A 23,613-nucleotide genomic window follows, 5' to 3' on the forward strand; every position below is an offset into this window, starting at 1 on the left:
GTATCCTAGGGCCTTTGAGAGATTGGACCCATCCTTTAAAAAGAGCACACATTGCCACCCACAGAACAGAAGCAGATTAACTGTCAAAAGCATTTCCAACGCACTCACCTCGATTGTATTGTATACAGTTATTAAACAATATATATAAAAATCGTGCATATCTTAATTTATTGCCACAATTAACGAATAATATGTGTAATAATGTAGGCAGTTCATGTGAAGGATCGTTACCTATAACCAGGATTGGCATTACAAAAATTACATTTTTGGCAAGCAATTATTATTTTGGCAAACAATTATTGTGATTCATCTGGTAGAGCACGGCGCTTGTAACGCCAAGGTAGTGGGTTCGATCCCCGGGACCACCCATACACAAAAATTTATGCACGCATGACTGTAAGTCACTTTGGATAAAAGCGTCTGCTAAATGGCATATTATTATTATTATTATTATTATTTATTGTCCCTAACATTGTTACCCCACAAACAACCACAAGCTCAGATGTTCAACAGTTGTTCCATCCCTGAGCCCAACTCAAGAGAAGACTTGATGTGTGAATGCATATACAGTTGTAGACATACTGTATACAGTTCAGACATTTTTTGTGACCTTCTCCTTTAACTCATCAGCCAGTTTGTTCTGGCCCATCTTCCTCAGGATCTTCAGTGTGAATTTCACAGCTCCCTCATCACCGTAGCTCTGTACCATCTTATCCACTGTGACCAGCGTGTCAGCATCCCCCAGCTGGCCCTTTGAGATGGAAGGAAAGCCCTCCACACCCTTAATCAGGTACCACTGAAATGTATTCAGGTCGCTTGTGCCCAGTTCTTGCAGAGTGTCCAGCAGCAGAAAATGAACCTTTGTTGTCCCTAGACACAGAAAATAAAAACATGAAACATAACTCAAATAATTCTGCTTTCATGTTGATGTATGTAAACAAGAAGTTCCCTGTTGTGTATAATGATGTCATCTTGCTGAGTCTACCTTTAATAATTGTAATTTAATTAGGAAAGAAGTGTAAGGCGCTTAAACAAACAATGAACTCATAATTGAAAAGGAAAAGGTGCAACGCTCCCTCAGCATTAAATAACTAATTAGTAACTCATGTTTTCTTGCTGTTATCTTTAGGATTCTAAAAAGCTACATTATTGTGTTTACTGTCAAAATCTGGTATTAGGGAACTCTCTCCTCTAACACAATTAAATCTCTTGGGGGAAGACAGGAAATTATATTTACCTGCTGTAGCGCCACCTGGTGGTGTAACTGTGGATAAAACGAGACCTTGATTACACGTGCTCCTCAATAAATTATTTCATTTGACAGACCATGAATATCATTAAAAAGGGGGTATATACAGTGCATTCAGACAGTATTCAGACCCCTTGACTTTTTCCACATTTTTTAACGTTACAGCCTAAAATGGATTAAACTGTCCCCCCCATCAATCTACAAACGACATCCCATAATGACAAAGCAAAAACAGTTTTGTAGAAATTTTAGCAAATGTATATATGTAAAAAAACTGAAATATTACATTTACATAAGTATTCAGACCCTTTACTCCACCAATCAGGCCTTTATGGTAGAGTGGCCAGACGGAAGCCACTCCTCAGTAAAAGGAATATGACAGCCCACTTGGAGTTTTCCAAAAGGCACCTAAAGGACTCTCAGACCATGAGAAACAAGATTGTCTGGTCTGATGAAACCAAGATTGAGCTCTTTGGCCTGAATGCCAACTGTCACGTCTGGAGGAAACCTGGCACCATCCCTACGGTGAAGCATGGTTGTGGCAGTATCATGCTGTGGGGATGTTTTTCAGCGGTAGGGACTGGGAGACTAGTCAGGATCGAGGGAAAGATGAACGGAGCAAAGTACAGAGAGATCCTTGATGAAAACCTGCTCCAGAGCGCTCAGGACCTCAGACTGGGGCGAAGGTTCACCCTCCAACAGGACAACGACCCTAAGCACACAGCCAAGACAACGCAGGAGTGGCTTCAGGACAAGTCTCTGAATGTCCTTGAATGGCCCAGTCAGAACCCGATCAAACATCTCTGGAGAGACCTGAAAATAGCTGTGCATTGACACTCCACATCCAACCTGGCAGAGCTTGAGAGGATCTGCAGAGAAGAATGGGAGAAACTCCCCAAATACAGGTGTGCCAAGCTTGTAGTGTCATACCCAAGAAGAATCGAGGCTGTAATCGCTGCCAAAGGTGCTTTAACAAGGTACTGAGAGAAGATGAGGTCAGTGGTGACTCACTTCTTTTCCTTTTCTTTCCTGTAAGAGAGAGAGAGTGAGAGATAGATAGAGAGAGAGAGAGAGAACATCTTACTAATGTTGAGATACACCCCTCCCCCTTTTGCCCTCAGAACAGCCTCAATTCGTAGGGCATGGACTCTGCAAGTTGTTGAAAACTTTCCACAGGGATGCTGGCCCATGATGACTCCAATGCTTCCCAGTTGTGTCAAGTTGGCTGGATGTCCTTTGGGTGGTGGACCGTTCTTGATACACACAGGAAACTGTTGAGCGTGCAAAACCCAGCAGCGTTGCAGTTCTTGATTCAAACCGGTGTGCCTGGCACCTACTACCAAACCCTGTTCAAAGGCACTTCAATCTTTTGTCTTGCTAATTCACCCTCTGAATGGCACACGTACACAATCCATGTCTCAATTGTCTCAAGGCTTAAAAATCCTTCTTTGACCGGTCTCCTCCCCTTCATCTACACTGATTGAAGTGGATTTAACAAGTGGCATCAATAAGGGATCATAGCTTTCACCTGGATTCACCTGGTCAGTCTATGCCATGGAAAGATCAAGTGTTCATAATGTTTTGTACACTCAGAGTGAGAGTGAGAGAGAGAGAGAGAGAGAGAGAGAGAGAGAGAGAGAGAGAGAGAGAGAGAGAGAGCGCGTGAGAGAGAACATCTTCCTAATATTGAATTTCACCCCTCCACCCCTTTTGCCCTCAGAACAGCCTCAATTCGTAGGGCATGGACTCTACAAGGTGTCGAAAGCGTTCCACCTGGATTCACCTGGTCAGGCTATGCCATGGAAAGTGTTCATAATGTTTTGTCCACTCAATTTTTATCAACTAACCAGAATACAACCAGTTAAAGGTGATAACACAAAGAACAGAATAACATTACTAAGACGTCGTCTGGCAAACAATCAGAAACATTTTGGGGATAAACTCAGCAGGCTGAGGATTCATTAGCAGATCTCTGGTCAAAAAAGGTACATTGGATTATTTTTCTGTCCAGAAATTATGTAGCTGTACAGTTATGATTTTTTAACAGTCTATATTTTTTCTACAGTTCTCCATGGTGTTGCGACATTTGCAGATATTATATTTTCAAATTTGTCATCAAGTTGTTGTTCTTTTAGTGTTAAGGAGTGGCGCAGTGGTCTAAGGCACTGCATCGCAGTACTAGCTGTGCCACTAGAGATCCTGGTTCGAATCCAGGCTCTGTCTGGAGACCCATGGGGCGGCGCACAATTGGCCCAGGGTAGGGGAGGGAATGGCCGGCAGGGATGTAGCTCAGTTGGTAGAGCATGGCGTTTGCAACGCCAGGGTTGTGGGTTCGATACCCACGGGAGGCCAGTATGAAAAATAAAATAATGTATGCACTCAATAACTGTAAGTCGCTCTGGATAAGAGCGTCTGCTAAATTACGTAAATGTAAGGAAAGATGATGATTCACTCAGTCAATGTTAAACAAGGAAGTGAACTTTTAAAGAACAGATTCATTGGTCTTAATGTTTTACCTCTGAGATCTCTCTGTAACTTCTTAGCGAGATCATGCTGATGCATCTTCCTCAGGTTCATCAGTGTGATCCTCACAGCTCCCTCAGGGTCGTATCTCTTCACCATCTGATCCACTGTGTCCTGTCTGTCAGCGTTCTCCAGCTGGTTCTCTGGGATGGGAGGAAAGCCAGGCAGCTGGACACTAGTCAGGTAAGACTGAAATGTCTTCAGCTGTTCTCCAGTGAGCTCCTCCAGAGTGGTCAGCAGCGGAGCTGGAACATCCAACATGGAGGGTCTCTAAAATAACAAAGATGATCAGATATAAGGAAGAGAATAGAAATACTGACTACTGATATAAAACAAAGAACATTAACACATTAATATTGGTAGGACATACTAGAATCTTTCTACTGGTCTCACAATATCTCAATCTCATACACACACACACACACACACACACACACACACACACACACACACACACACACACACACACACACACACACACACACACACACACACACACAAACACAGCATATGTGGTTAGTTCACAATGACATTTGACCCTTCTGAAGTGCCACTAGTCTTACCTTGATGCCCAGTGCCCTAGGCTCCTCCCTCTGCCTCTCCAGACGAAGACGCTTCTCTACAGACCGGGTCAACCTGAACACAGGAAACAGTCAGACACTGCTCTGTTCCCCTACACCACCACCACATGCTGTGGTCACTTCACTGTTCTTAATTCATTTCACTCAGTTCATGAGGATGGTGTAATAGAGGTATACAAGAGATGTTAGAGGGACAATTCACCACTTTTAAAATATATTATCTCTCCAGCACCATACCAGTAGACTCATATATTCAATCTCACCAGTGCCTACATTGTTTTAATATCTGACCAATATACTCAGTCTCCACTCACATTCCAGAAGAGGTGCTGGGGAGGTTGGCGTTATGTGCCCCTGCTGGCATCTGTTCCCTCTCAGAAACAGCTACCGGCTCCTAACACACACACACACACACACACACACACACACACACACACACACACACACAGACACACACACACACACACACAACCAATGGAACAATAAAAAAAATTACTAAATAATACAGAAACTTTACAAAAAAGTTCCAAGAAATATAATATTATTGTGCCAACTGATATACAGTGGGGGAAAAAAGTATTTAGTCAGCCACCAATTGTGCAAGTTCTCCCACTTAAAAAGATGAGAGAGGCCTGTAATTTTCATCATAGGTACACGTCAACTATGACAGACAAAATGAGAAAAGAAAATCCAGAAAATCACATTGTAGGATTTTTTATGAATTTATTTGCAAATTATGGTGGAAAATAAGTATTTGGTCAATAACAAAAGTTTCTCAATACTTTGATATATACCCTTTGTTGGCAATGACACAGGTCAAACGTTTTCTGTAAGTCTTCACAAGGTTTTCACACACTGTTGCTGGTATTTTGGCCCATTCCTCCATGCAGATCTCCTCTAGAGCAGTGATGTTTTGGGGCTGTCGCTGGGCAACACGGACTTTCAACTCCCTCCAAAGATTTTCTATAGGGTTGAGATCTGGAGACTGGCTAGGCCACTCCAGGACCTTGAAATGCTTCTTACGAAGCCACTCCTTCGTTGCCCGGGCGGTGTGTTTGGGATCATTGTCATGCTGAAAGACCCAGCCACGTTTCATCTTCAATGCCCTTGCTGATGGAAGGAGGTTTTCACTCAAAATCTCACGATACATGGCCCCATTCATTCTTTCCTTTACACGGAAAAGTCGTCCTGATCCCTTTGCAGAAAAACAGCCCCAAAGCATGATGTTTCCACCCCCATGCTTCACAGTAGGTATGGTGTTCTTTGGATGCAACTCAGCATTCTTTGTCCTCCAAACACGACGAGTTGAGTTTTTACCAAAAAGTTATATTTTGGTTTCATCTGACCATATGACATTCTCCCAATCCTCTTCTGGATCATCCAAATGCACTCTAGCAAACTTCAGACGGGCCTGGACATGTACTGGCTTAAGCAGGGGACACGTCTGGCACTGCAGGATTTGAGTCCCTGGCGGCGTAGTGTGTTACTGATGGTAGGCTTTGTTACTTTGGTCCCAGCTCTCTGCAGGTCATTCACTAGGTCCCCCCGTGTGGTTCTGGGATTTTTGCTCACCGTTCCGTTCTTGTGATCATTTTGACCCCACAGGGTGAGATCTTGCGTGGAGCCCCAGATCGAGGGAGATTATCAATGGTCTTGTATGTCTTCCATTTCCTAATAATTGCTCCCACAGTTGATTTCTTCAAACCAAGCTGCTTACCTATTGCAGATTCAGTCTTCCCAGCTTGGTGCAGGTCTACAATTTTGTTTCTGGTGTCCTTTGACAGCTCTTTGGTCTTGGCCATAGTGGAGTTTGGAGTGTGACTGTTTGAGGTTGTGGACAGGTGTATTTTATACTGATAACAAGTTCAAACAGGTGCCATTAATACAGGTAACGAGTGAAGGACAGAGGAGCCTCTTAAAGAAGAAGTTACAGGTCTGTGAGAGCCAGAAATCATGCTTGTTTGTAGGTGACCAAATACTTATTTTCCACCATAATTTGCAAATAAATTCATTAAAATCCTACAATGTGATTTTCTGGATTTTTCTTTCTCAATTTGTCTGTCATAGTTGACGTGTACCTATGATGAAAATTACAGGCCTCTCTCATCTTTTTAAGTGGGAGAACTTGCACAATTGGTGGCTGACTAAATACTTTCCCCCCCCCCCACTGTAGTTGTCTAATTACATCATCATGATTTATAAATAATATAAATAATACTATGTATATATATATATATACAGTATATGTATCAACTTTACGGTGACGAATGTCCATAGAGGAAGCAGCTGACAGACAGAGTTAATGTCCATAGAGGAAGCAGCTGTCAGACAGAGTTAATGTCCATAGAGGAATTAGCTGTCAGACAGAGTTAATGTCCATAGAGGAAGCAGCTGTCAGACAGAGTTAATGTCCATAGAGGAAGCAGCTGACAGACAGAGTTAATGTCCATAGAGGAAGCAGCTGTCAGACAGAGTTAATGTCCATAGAGGAAGCAGCTGTCAGACAGAGTTAATGTCCATAGAGGAAGCAGCTGACAGACAGAGTTAATGTCCATAGAGGAAGCAGCAGTCAGACAGAGTTAATGTCCATAGAGGAAGCAGCTGACAGACAGAGTTAATGTCCATAGAGGAAGCAGCTGACAGACAGAGTTAATGTCCATAGAGGAAGCAGCTGTCAGACAGAGTTAATGTACATTGAGGAAGCAGTTGTCAGACAGAGTTAATGTCCATAGAGGAAGCAGCTGTCAGACAGAGTTAATGTCCATAGAGGAAGCAGCTGTCAGACAGAGTTAATGTACATTGAGGAAGCAGCTGTCAGACAGAGTTAATGTCCATAGAGGAAGCAGCTGTCAGACATAGTTAATGTCCATAGAGGAAGCAGCTCTCAGACAGAGTTAATGTCCATAGAGGAAGCAGCTGACAGACATAGTTAATGTCCATAGATGAAGCAGCTGTCAGACAGAGTTAATGTCCATAGAGGAAGCAGCTGTCAGACAGAGTTAATGTCCATAGAGGAAGCAGCTGTCAGACAGAGTTAATGTCCATAGAGGAAGCAGCTGACAGACAGAGTTAATGTCCATAGAGGAAGCAGCTGTCAGACAGAGTTAATGTCCATAGAGGAAGCAGCTGACAGACAGAGTTAATGTCCATAGAGGAAGCAGCTGTCAGACAGAGTTAATGTCCATAGAGGAAGCAGCTGACAGACAGAGTTAATGTCCATAGAGGAAGCAGCTGTCAGACAGAGTTAATGTCCATAGAGGAAGCAGCTGACAGACAGAGTTAATGTCCATAGAGGAAGCAGCTGACAGACAGAGTTAATGTCCATAGAGGAAGCAGCTGACAGACAGAGTTAATGTCCATAGAGGAAGCAGCTGTCAGACAGAGTTAATGTACATAGAGGAAGCAGCTGACAGACAGAGTTAATGTCCATAGAGGAAGCAGCTGACAGACAGAGTTAATGTCCATAGAGGAAGCAGCTGTCAGACAGAGTTAATGTCCATAGAGGAAGCAGCTGTCAGACAGAGTTAATGTCCATAGAGGAAGCAGCTGTCAGACAGAGTTAATGTACATTGAGGAAGCAGCTGTCAGACAGAGTTAATGTCCATAGAGGAAGCAGCTGTCAGACAGAGTTAATGTACAGTGGGGAAAAAAAGTATTTAGTCAGCCACCAATTGTGGAAGTTCTCCCACTTAAAAAGATGAGAGAGGCCTGTAATTTTCATCATAGGTACACGTCAACTATGACAGACAAATTGAGAAAGAAAAATCCAGAAAATCACATTGTAGGATTTTAATGAATTTATTTGCAAATTATGGTGGAAAATAAGTATTTGGTCACCTACAAACAAGCAAGATTTCTGGCTCTCACAGACCTGTAACTTCTTCTTTAAGAGGCTCCTCTGTCCTTCACTCGTTACCTGTATTAATGGCACCTGTTTGAACTTGTTATCAGTATAAAAGACACCTGTCCACAACCTCAAACAGTCACACTCCAAACTCCACTATGGCCAAGACCAAAGAGCTGTCAAAGGACACCAGAAACAAAATTGTAGACCTGCACCAGGCCGGGAAGACTGAATCTGCAATAGGTAAGCAGCTTGGTTTGAAGAAATCAACTGTGGGAGCAATTATTAGGAAATGGAAGACATACAAGACCACTGATAATCTCCCTCGATCTGGGGCTCCACGCAAGATCTCACCCCGTGGGGTCAAAATGATCACAAGAACGGTGAGCAAAAATCCCAGAACTACATGGGGGGACCTAGTGAATGACCTGCAGAGAGCTGGGACCAAAGTAACAAAGCCTACCATCAGTAACACACTACGCCGCCAGGGACTCAAATCCTGCAGTGCCAGACGTGTCCCCCTGCTTAAGCCAGTACATGTCCAGGCCCGTCTGAAGTTTGCTAGAGTGCATTTGGATGATCCAGAAGAGGATTGGGAGAATGTCATATGGTCAGATGAAACCAAAATATAACTTTTTGGTAAAAACTCAACTCGTCGTGTTTGGAGGACAAAGAATGCTGAGTTGCATCCAAAGAACACCATACCTACTGTGAAGCATGGGGGTGGAAACATCATGCTTTGGGGCTGTTTTTCTGCAAAGGGACCAGGACGACTTTTCAGTGTAAAGGAAAGAATGAATGGGGCCATGTATCGTGAGATTTTGAGTGAAAACCTCCTTCCATCAGCAAGGGCATTGAAGATGAAACGTGGCTGGGTCTTTCAGCATGACAATGATCCCAAACACACCGCCCGGGCAACGAAGGAGTGGCTTCGTAAGAAGCATTTCAAGGTCCTGGAGTGGCCTAGCCAGTCTCCAGATCTCAACCCTATAGAAAATCTTTGGAGGGAGTTGAAAGTCCGTGTTGCCCAGCGACAGCCCCAAAACATCACTGCTCTAGAGGAGATCTGCATGGAGGAATGGGCCAAAATACCAGCAACAGTGTGTGAAAACCTTGTGAAGACTTACAGAAAACGTTTGACCTGTGTCATTGCCAACAAAGGGTATATATCAAAGTATTGAGAAACTTTTGTTATTGACCAAATACTTATTTTCCACCATAATTTGCAAATAAATTCATAAAAAATCCTACAATGTGATTTTCTGGATTTTTTTTTCTCATTTTGTCTGTCATAGTTGACGTGTACCTATGATGAAAATTACAGGCCTCTCTCATCTTTTTAAGTGGGAGAACTTGCACAATTGGTGGCTGACTAAATACTTTTTTTCCCCACTGTACATTGAGGACAAAACAATGTAAAATATAATAACAATACTAATAGAGAGGATAATATATTCATATTTACAACTGTAATAGTGATTGAATTACCATTGAGGTGGGGTAAGTCCGTTGAGGGCGGTGGGTGGAAATGTCCATAGGGTGAGCAGCAGGTACAAGCAGTTTGGATGCTGGAATTATTTCAGAGTGGACAAACTTGTCTACTTTTTTAACAACAGATGAACATATAATGACTGGTTGTTTTCATGCTAATTACATTAAAATGTAATGAATTTGTACAGTTTAAATTATGTCCTCATTATTAGGCCCATGCAGTGCATTCGGAAAATATTCAGACGCCTTGAGTTTTTCCACATCTTGCTATGTTACAGCATTATTCTAAAATGGATTAAATTGTCCCCCCCCCTCCTCTCAAGGATGATCAATGGAAACAGGATGCACCTGAGCTCAATTTCAAGTCTCATAGCAAAGGGTCTGAATACTTATGTAAATAAGGTATTTCCGTTTTTTTTTGGCTGTAATGTAACAAAATGTGGAAAAGGTGAAGGGGTCTGAATACTCTCCAAATGCCCTGTATGTAAACAACAAGCTCCCCGTTGGGTGTGATGATGTCATCTTTTTAATTTAAATTATTTTTTTCTTAGGGGGTAGATCAGCTTTAATATTGCAGATAGATTGTAACTTCCATCAATGTAATTGTCTGCATCACTTCCAATCCCCCGATTTTTCTCGCAAATATATATATATATATACAGCTCTGGAAAAAATTAAGGGACTACTGCAAATGTTTCTTAAATCAGCATCTCTACATGTATGACAGCCATTCCATTCCAGTGTCTGTTGAATTCTAACACAGGCACACCTCATTCTACTGAATTAGGTACAGATTAGGTGATCACCTGGAACAAATCTTATTTAACGAGGAAAAGTATAAAAACCACTGCTGTGGTCATCACTATCCTCTTGCAATAGGACCAGCTGGATGGCAAAAACAGTGCTAATAGTACCTCAAAAGTAATATTAATAAAAAAATTACTATTGACCATGACAAAAGAGTTGAAAAGGAAAGTTTTGAGTGAGGAAGGGTTCAATTCTGGCTTTACTGCCAGAGGGATACAGTGAGCATCAGGTTGCTTCCATCCTTAAAATGTCAAAGACGGCGGTTCATAAGAACAAGGTCAAGCAGCAGACATTGGGGACAACAAAGCTACAGACCGGCAGAGGGCGAAAACGACTCTCTACTGACCGGGATGACCGCCAACTCATTCGAATGTCACTCAACAACCGTAGGATGACATCAAGTGACCTACAAAAATAATGGCAAACGGCAGCTGGGGTGAAGTGCACGGCGAGGATGTTTTAAACAGGCTCCTAGGGGCAGGGCTGAAGTCGTGCAAAGCTAGAAAAAGGCCCTTCATCAATGAGAAGTAAAGAAGAGCCAGGCTGAGGTATGCAAAAGACCATAAGGATTGGACCGTAGAGGACTGGAGTAAGGTCATCTTCACTGATGAGTCCAATTTTCAGCTTTGCCCAACACCTGGTCGTCTAATGGTTAGACGGAGACCTGGAGAGGCCTACAAGCCACAGTGTCTTGAACGCACTGTGAAATTTGGTGGAGGATCAGTGATAATCTGGGGGTGCTTCAGCAAGGCTCGAATCGGGCAGATTTGTCTTTGTGAAGGACGCATGAATCAAGCCACGTACAAGGTTGTCCTGGAAGAAAACTTGCTTCCTTTTGCTCTGACATTGTTCCCCAACTCTGAGGATTGGTTTTTCCAGCAGGACAATGTGCCATGCCACACAGCCAGGTCAATCAATGTGTGGATGGAGGACCAACAGATCAAGACCCTGTCATGGCCAGCCCAATCTCCAGACCTGAACCCCATTGAAAACTTCTGGAATGTGATCAAGAGGAAGATGGATGATCACAAGCCATCAAACAAAGCCGAACTGCTTGAATGCTTGCGCCAGGAGTGGCATAAGGTCACCCAACATCAATGTGAAAGACTGGTGGAGAGCATGCCAAGAAGCATGAAAGCTGTGATTGAAAATCAGGGTTATTCCACCAAATATTGATTTCTGAACTCTTCCTAAGTTAAAACATTAGTATTGTGTTGTTTAAAAATGAACATGAACTTATTTTCTTTGCATTATTCGAGGTCTGACAACACTGCATCTTTTTTTTTATTTTGACCAGTTGTCATTTTCTGCAAATAAATGCTCTAAATGACAATATTTTTATTTGGAATTTGAGAGAAATGTTGTCAGTAGTTTATGGAATAAAACAAAAATGTTATTTTTACCCAAACACATACCTATAAATAGTAAAACCAGAGAAACTGTTAATTTTGCAGTGGTCTCTTAATTTTTTCCAGAGCTGTATAATGTATGTATATATATATATATATATATATATATATATATATATATATATATATATATATATATATACATAGCCTTTTCAAAGTCTGCTATGAATAGCAGGCCTGGTTTCCCATATGTTTCATAGTGTTCTATTGTTACCAGTACTTGCCTTATATTATCTCCAATGTATATTCCATGTAAAAAATCTGTCTGATTAGAATGAATAATGTCCAAAATGTCCTTTTTAATTATATGCGCTATACATTTTGCTAGAATTTTTGCATCACAACACTGAAGTGTAAGGGGCCTCCAATTTTTTAAATGGACTGGATCTTTATATTTTCCACTTGTATCCTGTTTCAGTAATAATGAAATCAGACCTTCTTCTTGAGTGTCTGATAATCTACCATTTTCATAGGAGTGGTTAAAACATGCTAATAACGGTCCTCTGAGTATATCAAAAAAGGTTTGGTGTACCTCGACTGGTATGCCATCCAACCCTGGAGTTTTCCCGGACTTAAAGTCTTTAATTGCATCCAGAAGTTCCTCCTCTGTAATATTCACCTTCACATGAGTCTTTCTGTTAACTTTACATTATCAATAGAAAAAAAATCTCTACAATGAGCTTCAGTTAGAGGAGATGGAGGCGACTGAAACGAAAAAACATATGCTTAAAGTATTTTGTTTCCTCCTACAAATTATAATTTGGTGAATCATGGGTGACTCCGTCATTTGTAACCAGTTTCATAAAATTATTTTTGGTAGCATTCCTATGTTGAAGATTTAAAAAGAATTTGGTGCATTTTTCCCCATATTCCATCCAGGTTGCTTTATTTTTTACAATATATTACACTTTATCTTTCTTGAATAAGTTTCTCCATTTATTTTGGTTTTTCCTCTAATTTATTCTGATGATGCCATCTTGCTGAGATTGTAATTGAATTAGAAAAGAAGTGGGCGGCACTTAACCACAGGAGTCGAGGTGCAACTGAACAATGAACTCATAATTGAAAAGGAAAAGGTGCAACGCTCCCTCAGCATTAAGTAACTAATTAGTAACTCATGTTTTCTTGCTCTTATCTTCAGGATTCTAAAAAGCTACATTATTGTGTTTACTGTAAAATCTGGTATTAGGGAACTCTCTCCTTTTACACAATTGAATCTCTTGGGAGAAGACAGGAAATTATATTTACCTGCTGTAGCGCCACCTGGTGGGGTAACTGTGGATAAAAAGAGACCTTGATTACACATGCTCCTCAATAAATTATTTCATTTGACAGACCATCCATATAATGAAAAAGTGGGTATATACAGTAGTATTTAAAATGAGCTAGGTTACACTGCAGGCAAGATCCAATGAAAGGCACTGTACACCATCATTCATTTTACAACACAGAACCATTAGGATAATTTGAGTTCTTCACATTTGATTTCCTCATAGTATCATTGTTTATGATAAGGAAACCATCAGTGATGAGACTAAGACAGGTAGAAGGTTTGATGAGAACCGTTACCTGAAGAGGGAACTTCTGTTGGGGAGACTGTGGATGAGAAAGAGAAGGTGTTGTACTGTATAGTCAAATAATGATGGATTATAATAAATCTAATTCAATCAACAACAGCAATAACAACAATATGACTGCTACTACTAGTACTATTACTATTACTGCTACCAATACTACTACCATGCTATTATGATGATTGCTACTAATGTAAAATGTAAATGTGAAATGCCACTATTACTACTAGTTCTATAGTAACTCCTACTCTCTCTGAATTTCAGTTACCTGGTAGTGAAACAAGGCGGTCCCATACACATTGATTTTCAGGACCGTCATGTTCTTTCAGAAGAAGATTCACTTTTTTAATAACAGTTTGTAAATCCAACTGAAATGTTGGCGTGTAGTTTGTGTAGAAATCATAATCCACAAACTCTGCTTCCTGAAAAAAAAATATATAAGTATCAAGTCAAACAGAATTGTGTGTAATTTCCAGTAGTGGAAAAAGTACTCAATTGTTATACTTGAGTAAAAGTAAAGATACCTTAATAGAAAACGACTCAAGTAAAAGTGAGTCACCCAGTAAAATACTACTTGAGTAAAAGTCTATAAGTATTTTTTGAATATACTTAAGTATCAAAAGTACATGTAATTGCTAAAATATACTTAAGTATTAAAAGTAAAAGTATAAATTGTTTCAAATTCCTAATATTAAGCAAACCAGACGGCAACATCTTCTTCTTTTAATTTTTTTTTATGGATAGCCAGGGGCACACACCAACACTTAGACATAATTTACTAACGAAGCATGTGTGTTTATTGAGTCCGCTAGATCAGAGGCAGTAGGGATGACCAGGGATGTTCACTTGATAAGTGCGTGAATGGCACCATTTTCCATTGCTGCTACGCATACAAAATGTAATGAGTACTTTTGGGCTTCAGGGAAAATGTATGGAGTAAAAAGTACATTATTTTCTTTAGGAATGTAGTGAAGTAAAAGTAAAAGTTGTCAAAAATATAAATAGTAAAGTACAGATACCCCAAAAAAAGTACAGTGAGGGAAAAAAGTATTTGATCCCCTGCTGATTTAGTACGTTTGCCCACTGACAAAGAAATGATCAGTCTATAATTTTAATGGTAGGTTTATTTGAACAGTGAGAGACAGAATAACAACAAAAATATCCAGAAAAACGCATGTAAAAAATGTTATAAATTGATTTGCATTTTAATGAGGAAAATAAGTATTTGACACCCTCTCAATCAGAAAGATTTCTGGCTCCCAGGTGTCTTTTATACAGGTAAGGAGCTGAGATTAGGAGCACACTCTTAAAGGGAGTGCTCCTAATCTCAGCTTGTTACCTGTATAAAAGACACCAGTCCACAGAAGCAATCAATCAATCAGATTCCAAACTCTCCACCATGGCCAAGACCAAAGAGCTCTCCAAGGATGTCAGGGACAAGATTGTAGACCTACACAAGGCTGGAATGGGCTACAAGACCATCGCCAAGCAGCTTGGTGAGAAGGTGACAACAGTTGGTGCGATTATTCGCATATGGAAGCAACACAAAAGAACTGTCAATCTCCCTCGGCCTGGGGCTCCATGCAAGATCTCACCTCGTGGAGTTGCAATGATCATGAGAACGGTGAGGAATCAGCCCAGAACTACACGGGAGGATCTTGTCAATGATCTCAAGGCAGCTGGGACCATAGTCACCAAGAAAACAATTGGTAACACACTACGCCGTGAAGGACTGAAATCCTGCAGCGCCCTCAAGGTCCCCCTGCTCAAGAAAGCACATATACAGGGCCGTCTGAAGTTTGCCAATGAACATCTGAATGATTCAGAGGAGAACTGGGTGAAAGTGTTGTGGTCAGATGAGCCCTAAGGGGACAGGACAACTTCACCGCATCAAAGGGACGATGGACGGGGCCATGTACCGTCAAATCTCGGGTGAGAACCTCCTTCCCTCAGCTAGGGCATTGAAAATGGGTCGTGGATGGGTATTCCAGCATGTTATGATGAGTTTCTGGTATTGAGAAGTTCAAGATGCAAGAATTTACTTAGACATTCTGTGGAGATTTTATACCAAGTATTTATTGGATCACGAGCTCGTGGGTTCATCCAACAAACGGACATGGCTTTGCCCTTAGTCAGTTGAACTAACTTGAACAAAGGAAACACTCTACCTTATATACCTTCTGTTACCCTCTTCCTGGCATACATCTGGTAAGTCTCCATGGGCACTCCCTGTCTTTGATGTTCATCACTCTTTACCCCAAGTCACTATCCTGCCCATCACTCATGCTATCCTAAACATCAGTAATCTCTTTTGACATAATGGAATGTAGACTTTCTGTCTCCTAACCACTTATCTAGTAACTCTACCCTGTTCCCCACGATACTATGACATGACATCATTACACTATAAAAACATCTTATCACAGCATGACAATGACCCAAAACACACAGCCAAGGCAACAAAGGAGTGGCTCAAGAAGAAGCATATTAAGGTCCTGGAGTGGCCTAGCCAGTCTCCAGACCTTAATCCCATAGAAAATCTGTGGAGGGAGCTGAAGGTTCGAGTTGCCAAACGTCAGCCTCGAAACCTTAATGACTTGGAGAAGATCTGCAAAGAGGAGTGGAACAAAATCCCTCCTGAGATGTGTGCAAACCTGGTGGCCAACTACAAGAAACGTCTGACCTCTGTGATTGCCAACAAGGGTTTTGCCACCAAGTACTAAGTTATGTTTTGCAGAGGGGTCAAATACTTATTTCCCTAATTAAAATGCAAATCAATTTATAACATTTTTGACATGCGTTTTTCTGGATTTTTTTGTTGTTATTCTGTCTCTCACTGTTCAAATAAACCTACCATTAAAATTATAGGCTGATCTTTCTTTGTCAGTGGGCAAACGTACAAAATCAGCAGGGGATCAAATACTTTTTTCCCTCACTGTACTTAAGAAGTACTTTAAAGTATTTTTATTTAAGTACTTTACACCACTGGGATTTCTATTTCTTATCAAGGTAGCATCACAAAAATAATTGACATTTGTTAACACATTTACTCTCTCTTGCTCATGTCATATATATTACCCTACCTTTGGATCTATGTGATGTTCATCTATAAGATCGGTGGAGAGGGTGTATTTTTGGTCCGGGGTTAGTCTACAGTTAGAATTTTTTTCAATGTAGATTTCTCTGTCTCCATTCCTTGTTCTCCTTGTCTTACACACCTTGAGAGGATTGAAAATGGTTTGGAACACACTGTCATGATGAGGTAGCCATGCCTGAAACATGGAAGCCCAAATGTCGCCCTCTGACTTTGAGGATGTCCTCTTGGTCTAATGGTTAAGATGTTGGGTTGGCGAGAGAGACCCCCCCCAGTTTTCAATTCCCCGTTTACAGTTACATTACCCCCAAAAATGCTTTTCTGTGGTAAAAGGTGAGTTCAACAGTGCAATATTGATTGAATTCCAACGAAAGAGGAGTTTGACAACTCTGATCTACTTACCTCATCAATGTCAACATTCCTGGGCATCAACAACACATTTAGGGTGGAATTATTTGTATCATCTGGGAGTTGGTAAAATAGTAGCACCAGACCACGGATAGGAGAGACAGGAGCTTCCTTATCCTTGGTGATGCCATAGTTGCTGAATCCATTGATGTTTAATATGACGTGAGTTTCTGTTGTCTCATGGGGATGGAGAAACTCCGTACTGTCATCATCAGTCACATGGGCTACAGACAGGAAGTCACATCCACCCTCTAGGAGAGAAAGAGAACATTAGTCTTCTGTTCAGATGACAATAACAACAAAGTAGTTGAGTAGTGATGCTACTGATGGTGATTAAGAATACGCAGTCTATAACCTCCCTGGAAATGTATTACTTACCAGAATGAATCTCACAGTGTGGGAGGTGTAGTTGACAGACAGACCCCTTAAGGCATGTAAACTTGAATAGGGGTCCTGCAGGTATCTTGCCTCTCTGGGCTAGAAGCCTCCTGTCCCAGGGGACTGTCCTATAGAGCACCCCTCCCTCTCCCTCCATCCTAAACACCAGGCCTGTTATACTGCACTGGAACAGACCTGCACTGGGGCACTGGAACCTGTAGAACAAACAATGAAGGATTTCATTTTGTGAGATTTTCTGGATTTAAGGTATTGTCCTTCTTTTATACAAACTACCAATAAGAAACATTAAATATTTAAAGTTACCGGTATTCTCCCCTGTTGTCCTGATCGTGGATTTCAGGTGTAAATTCATCTGGAGAACTCTAAAATGTAGAAACAATAGATACTGTAATTCAACCAATAGTGTGAAGATTTTTTTTTAAAACCATACGACACCCTTTGCTCCACTCTATCTCTGGCAACCTCAACCTGCCTCTCTCGCACCAGACATTTCTGATCCCCAGCCCCATGGGCATACCTACAACATACCACTTCTTTCACTAATACTACACATTATTTTGTCTCATACCCTTCTGCACACTTCTCACACCTAGGAACCTCCCTCCTCCACACTGCTGCCACATGTCCATAAGCTTGACACCTGTCATAACGTGATATATTCGGCACATAAGCTCGTACAGGATAACTGAAATATCCTAACTTCACTTTGTCGGGCAAAGACTCAACGTCAAAACTCAAAAGACCAGACAATGACTCTTCTGTTTCTCTACTCACGCCACCCTGTCTGCAGGGGTCCACTTTCTCCAAAATGTCACTCCTACCATCACAGACTAATCTTTATCCTGGCCATCGGTGCATCGGGCTCCGAGGACTTCACCACACCTGCCACCTCTGATAATTCACCTTCATTCACTTCCATTTCTCCTCCTGTCTTCGATCCGGCTTACGGCTCACTCTGTTTACACTTTCCACCATTCTTCTTCGACAAACCATCTCCCTTTTTTCCGCCATCTTCTCCTGATTCAATCTCACCCTCTTCCTCCCTCTCTCTCTTTGACCTCCTCTGCCTCTCTTTTTCCCTCCATTCCTCCTCCGTATTCCCAGTATACATCTCCTTATGATACTCCACATCTCCTGACATACATCTTGTTCTTGCCCTCTCAAGGGACGCCATTTTGTCTCATCTGGCTTCCACAAGCAAAGTCCTAAGAAAGGTTTCAACCGTATGTTACCAACTTGAAACTTTTCATGTCCATTCGATAACCCAAATGTTCTCTCTTTCAGTCTTTCTCTCAGTCCAGTGAGGGTCTTACCATGTGATGTTGTTCCAGGAAGAGAGGAGAATCTAAGAGAACCAAATAAAGATCAATCATCATGTTTTCTATACAACTTTAACTTCATCATTGTTCCAGATAAAGATGTTAGCTGTGCCCAACAATGGCAAAATGCAGTAACTATGTAATTATGTTTTGCAAAATCTGACTTCATTCTTTTTCTGTCTAGACAGACAACAGTTTTCTCATCAACTGGCTTGTTCTTGTGTCAGGAAACGAAATACCACATTAATCAAATCATATATACCTGGCCATTACGACAGATCAAAGATTTTTGACCAAATTCGTCATACCCCTTTCTCTTCCCAACTCCTCGTCCATCCTCTGGGTGTTCTCCTGGGTGTTCACAGCTACCTGTGTGTTGAGACTGTTAGCCATCTCCAGTCCCCTCTCTGGATCTAGATCTGACAGCTTTGGGGTTTCCTAGATTCAAATCAACAGAATAGATAGAGAATATTGTTAATATAGAAGATTGTTTCTATGTCAAGTTGACCTGTTTTCTGTTCTTCTGTCTCCATCCCGTCTCCTCCTCACCGTGAACAGTTCATATTTGTCCTGTTGGATTCCAGTGTCTTTGCTGCCTGATGCCTCCGTCCACATGGCACTAGAAGAACTGCCAATCAGTCGGACACAATCCTCCTCAGTCGCTTTGTAACCAGAAGCTAGATCAGGCCAGAATGGCATGAGAGAAGGTGAGGTCAGTGGAGACTCACTTCTTTCCCTTTTCTTTCCTGTAGGAGAGAGAGAGAGAGAGAGAGAGAGAGAGAGAGAGAGAGAGAGAGAGAGAGAGAGAGAGAGAGAGAGAGAGAGAGAGAGAGAGAGAGAGAGAGAGGGAGAGGGAGAGAGGGAGAGGGAGAGAGAGAGAGAGAGAGAGAGAGAGAGAGAGAGAGAGAGAGAGAGAGAGAGAGAGAAAACATCTTAATAATGTTGAGTTGCACCACTCCCTCCTTTTGCCCTCAGAACAGCCTCAATTCGTAGGGCATGGACTCTACAACGTGTCGAAAGCGTTCCACAGGGATGCTGGCCCTTGTTGACTCCAATGCTTCCCAGTTGTGTCAAGTTGGCTGGATGTCCTTTGGGTGGTGGACTGTTCTTGATACACATGGGAAACTGTTGAGCGTGAAAAACCCAGCAGCGTTGCAGTTCTTGACACAAACCGTTGTGCCTGGCACATACTACCATACCTCGTTCAAAGGCACTTAAATATTTTGTCTTGCCCATTCACCCTCTGAATGGCACACGTACACAATCCATGTCTCAATTGTCTCAAGATTAACAATCCTTCTTTGACCGGTCTCTTCCCCTTCATCTACACTGATTGAAGTGGATTTAACAAGTGACATCAATAAGGGATCATAGCTTTCACCTGGATTCACGTGGTCAGTCTATGCCATGGAAGATCAAGTGTTCATAATGTTTTGTCCCCTCAGTGTTTATCAACTAACCAGAATCCAACCAGGTAAAGGTGATAACACAAAGAACAGAATAACTTCACTAAGACGTAGTCTGGCAAACAATCAGAAACATTTTGGGGATAAACTCAGCAGGCTGAGGATTCATTAGCAGATCTCTGGTCAAAAAAGGTACATTGGGATTATCTTTCTGTCCAGAAATTATTTAGCTGTACAGTTATGATTTTTTAACAGTCTATATTTTTTCTACAGTTGTCCATGGTGTTGCGACATTTGCAGACATTATATTTTCAAATTTGTCAGCAAGTTGTTCTCGTGTGAAGGAAAGATGATGATTAACTGGCTTCATCAATAAGTGCATCAATAAGTGCATCGATGATGTCGTCCCCACAGTGACCGTACGTACATACCCCAACCAGAAGCCATGGATTACAGGAAACATCCGCACTGAGCTAAAGGGTAGAGCTGCCGCTTTCAAGGAACGGGACTCTAACCCGGACGCTTATAAGAAATCCCGCTATGCCCTCCGACGAACCATCAAACAGGCAAAGAGTCAATACAGGACTAAGATTGAATCGTACTACACTGGCTCTGACGCTCGTCGGATGTGGCAGGGCTTGAAAACTATTACAGACTACAAAGGGAAGCACAGCCGCGAGCTGCCCAGTGACACAAGCCTACCAGACGAGCTAAACCACTTCTATGCTCGCCTCGAGGCAAGCAACACTGAAGCATGCATGAGAGCACCAGCTGTTCCGGATGACTATGTGATCACGCTCTCCGTAGCCGATGTGAGTAAGACTTTTAAGCAGGTCAACATTCACAAGGCCGCAGGGCCAGACGGATTACCAGGACGTGTACTCCGAGCATGTGCTGACCAACTGGCAAGTGTCTTCACTGACATTTTCAACATGTCCCTGACTGAGTCTGTAATACCAACATGTTTCAAGCAGACCACCATAGTCCCCGTGCCCAAGGACTCTAAGATAACCTGCCTAAATGACTACCGACCCGTAGCACTGACGTCTGTAGCCATGAAGTGCTTTGACAGGCTGGTCATGGCTCACATCAACAGCATTATCCCAGAAACCCTAGACCCACTCCAATTTGCATACCGCCCCAACAGATCCACAGATGATGCAATCTCTATTGCACTCCACACTGCCCTTTCCCACCTGGACAAGAGGAACACCTACGTGAGAATGCTATTCATTGACTACAGCTCAGCATTCAACACCATAGTGCCCTCTAAGCTCATCACTGAGCTAAGGATCCTGGGACTAAACACCTCCCTCTGCAACTGGATCCTGGACTTCCTGACGGGCCGCCCCCAGGTGGTAAGGGTAGGTAACAACACATCTGCCACACTGATCCTCAACACGGGGGCCCCTCAGGGGTGCGTGCTCAGTCCCCTCCTGTACTCTCTGTTCACCCATGACTGCATGGCCAGGCACGACTCCAACACCATCATTAAGTTTGCCGACGACACAACAGTGGTAGGCCTGATCACCGACAACGATGAGACAGCCTATAGGGAGGAGGTCAGAGACCTGGCCGTTTGGTGCCAGGACAACAACCTCTCCCTCAACGTGACCAAGACAAAGGAGATGATTGTGGACTACAGGAAAAAAAAGAGGACTGAGCACGCCCCATTCTCATCGACGGGGCTGTAGTGGAACAGGTTGAGAGCTTCAAGTTCCTTGGTGTCCACATCACCAACAAACTATCATGGTCCAAACACACCAAGACAGTCGTGAAGAGGGGACGACAAAGCCTATTCCCCCTCAGGAGACTGAAAAGATTTGGCATGGGTCCTCAGATCCTCAAAAAATTCTACAGCTGCACCATCGAGAGCATCCTGACTGGTTGCATCACCGCCTGGTATGGCAACTGCTTGGCCTCCGACCGCAAGGCACTACAGAGGGTAGTGCGTACGGCCCAGTACATCACTGGGGCAAAGCTTCCTGCCATCCAGGACCTCTATACCAGGCGGTGTCAGAGGAAGGCCCTCAAAATTGTCAAAGACTCCAGCCACCCTAGTCATAGACTGTTCTCCCTGCTACCGCACGGCAAGCGGTACCGGAGTGCCAAGTCTAGGTCCAAAAGACTTCTCAACAGCTTCTACCCCCAAGCCATAAGACTCCTGAACAGCTAATCATGGCTACCCGGACTATTTGCACTGCCCCCCCACCCCATCCTTTTTATGCTGCTGCTACTCTGTTAATTATTTATGCATAGTCACTTTAACTCTACCCACATGTACATATTACTTCAACTATCTCAACTAGCCGGTGCCCCCGCACATTGACTCTGCACCGGTACCCCCTGTATATATAGCCTCCCTACTGTTATTTTATTTTACTTCTGCTCTTTTTTTTCTCAACACTTTTTTTTGTTGTTGTTTTATTTTTACTTTTTTTGTTAAAAATAAATGCACTGTTGGTTAAGGGCTCTAAGTAAGCATTTCACTGTAATGTCTGCACCTGTTGTATTCGGCGCATGTGACCAATACCATTTGATTTGATTTGATTTGATTTATAAACAAGGAACTGAAATTTAAAGAACAGATTCATTGGTCTGGTTGTTTTACCTCTGTTATCTCTCTGTAACTTCTTAGTGAGATCATTCTGGTCCATCCTCTTCAGGATCATCAGTGTGATCTCCACAGCTGCCTCAGGGTCGTATCTCTCCACCATCTGATCCACTGTGTCCTGTCTGTTAGCGTTCTCCAGCTGGTTCTCTGGGATGGGAGGAAAGCCAGCCAGCTGGAAACTAGTCAGGTAAGACTGAAATGTCTTCAGCTGTTCTCCAGTGAGATCCTCCAGAGTGGTCAGCAGCAGAGCTGGAACATCCAACATGAAGGGTCTCTAAAATAACAAAGATGACAAGATATAAGGAAGAGAATAGAAATACTGCCTACTGATATAAAATAAACAAAATTAATATGTTAATATTTGTAAGACATACTAGATTTTTCTTCTGGTCTCACAATACCTCTTTTTCATACACGCACGCACACACACACACACACACACACACACACACACACACACACACACACACACACACACACACACACACACACACACACACACACACACACACACACACACACACACACACACACACACACACACACACACACACACACACGCAAACAGTATATGTGGTTAGTTCACAATGACATTTGACCCTTCTGGAACGGCATTAGTCTTACCTTGATGACCAGTGCCCTAGGCTCCTCCCTCTGCCTCTCCAGATGGCGATGCTTCTCTACAGACCGGGTCAACCTGAACACAGGAAACAGTCACACACTGCTCTGTTCCCCTACACCACCACCACATGCTGTGGTCACTTCACTGTTCTTAATTCATTTCACTCAGTTCATGAGAATGATGTTATACAGTGGGGAAAAAAAGTATTTAGTCAGCCACCAATTGTGCAAGTTCTCCCAATTAAAAAGATGAGAGAGGCCTGTAATTTTCTTC

The 23,613-nt window shown here is 42.3% G+C and overlaps 1 protein-coding gene across 1 annotated transcript; it reads right to left on the bottom strand.

The window, feature by feature from the left end:
* Positions 1-511: 511 nt before the first annotated feature.
* LOC121532651 lies at positions 512-22,821 on the bottom strand. The gene is made up of 12 exons (XM_041838440.2): positions 22,716-22,821; positions 19,248-19,375; positions 19,007-19,136; positions 18,693-18,724; positions 17,683-17,741; positions 17,359-17,573; positions 16,975-17,231; positions 4,668-4,747; positions 4,336-4,408; positions 3,766-4,042; positions 1,238-1,264; positions 512-870 (listed from the first exon to the last, which is right to left on the bottom strand). The coding sequence occupies exons 1-12, from the start codon at positions 22,819-22,821 to the stop codon at positions 593-595; spliced, it is 1,662 nt and encodes a 553-aa protein (XP_041694374.2). The 3' UTR covers positions 512-592.
* Positions 22,822-23,613: the final 792 nt, after the last annotated feature.

This window comes from Coregonus clupeaformis, unplaced genomic scaffold (genome assembly GCF_020615455.1).
Source record: "Coregonus clupeaformis isolate EN_2021a unplaced genomic scaffold, ASM2061545v1 scaf0138, whole genome shotgun sequence".
NCBI classification, from domain to species: domain Eukaryota; kingdom Metazoa; phylum Chordata; class Actinopteri; order Salmoniformes; family Salmonidae; genus Coregonus; species Coregonus clupeaformis.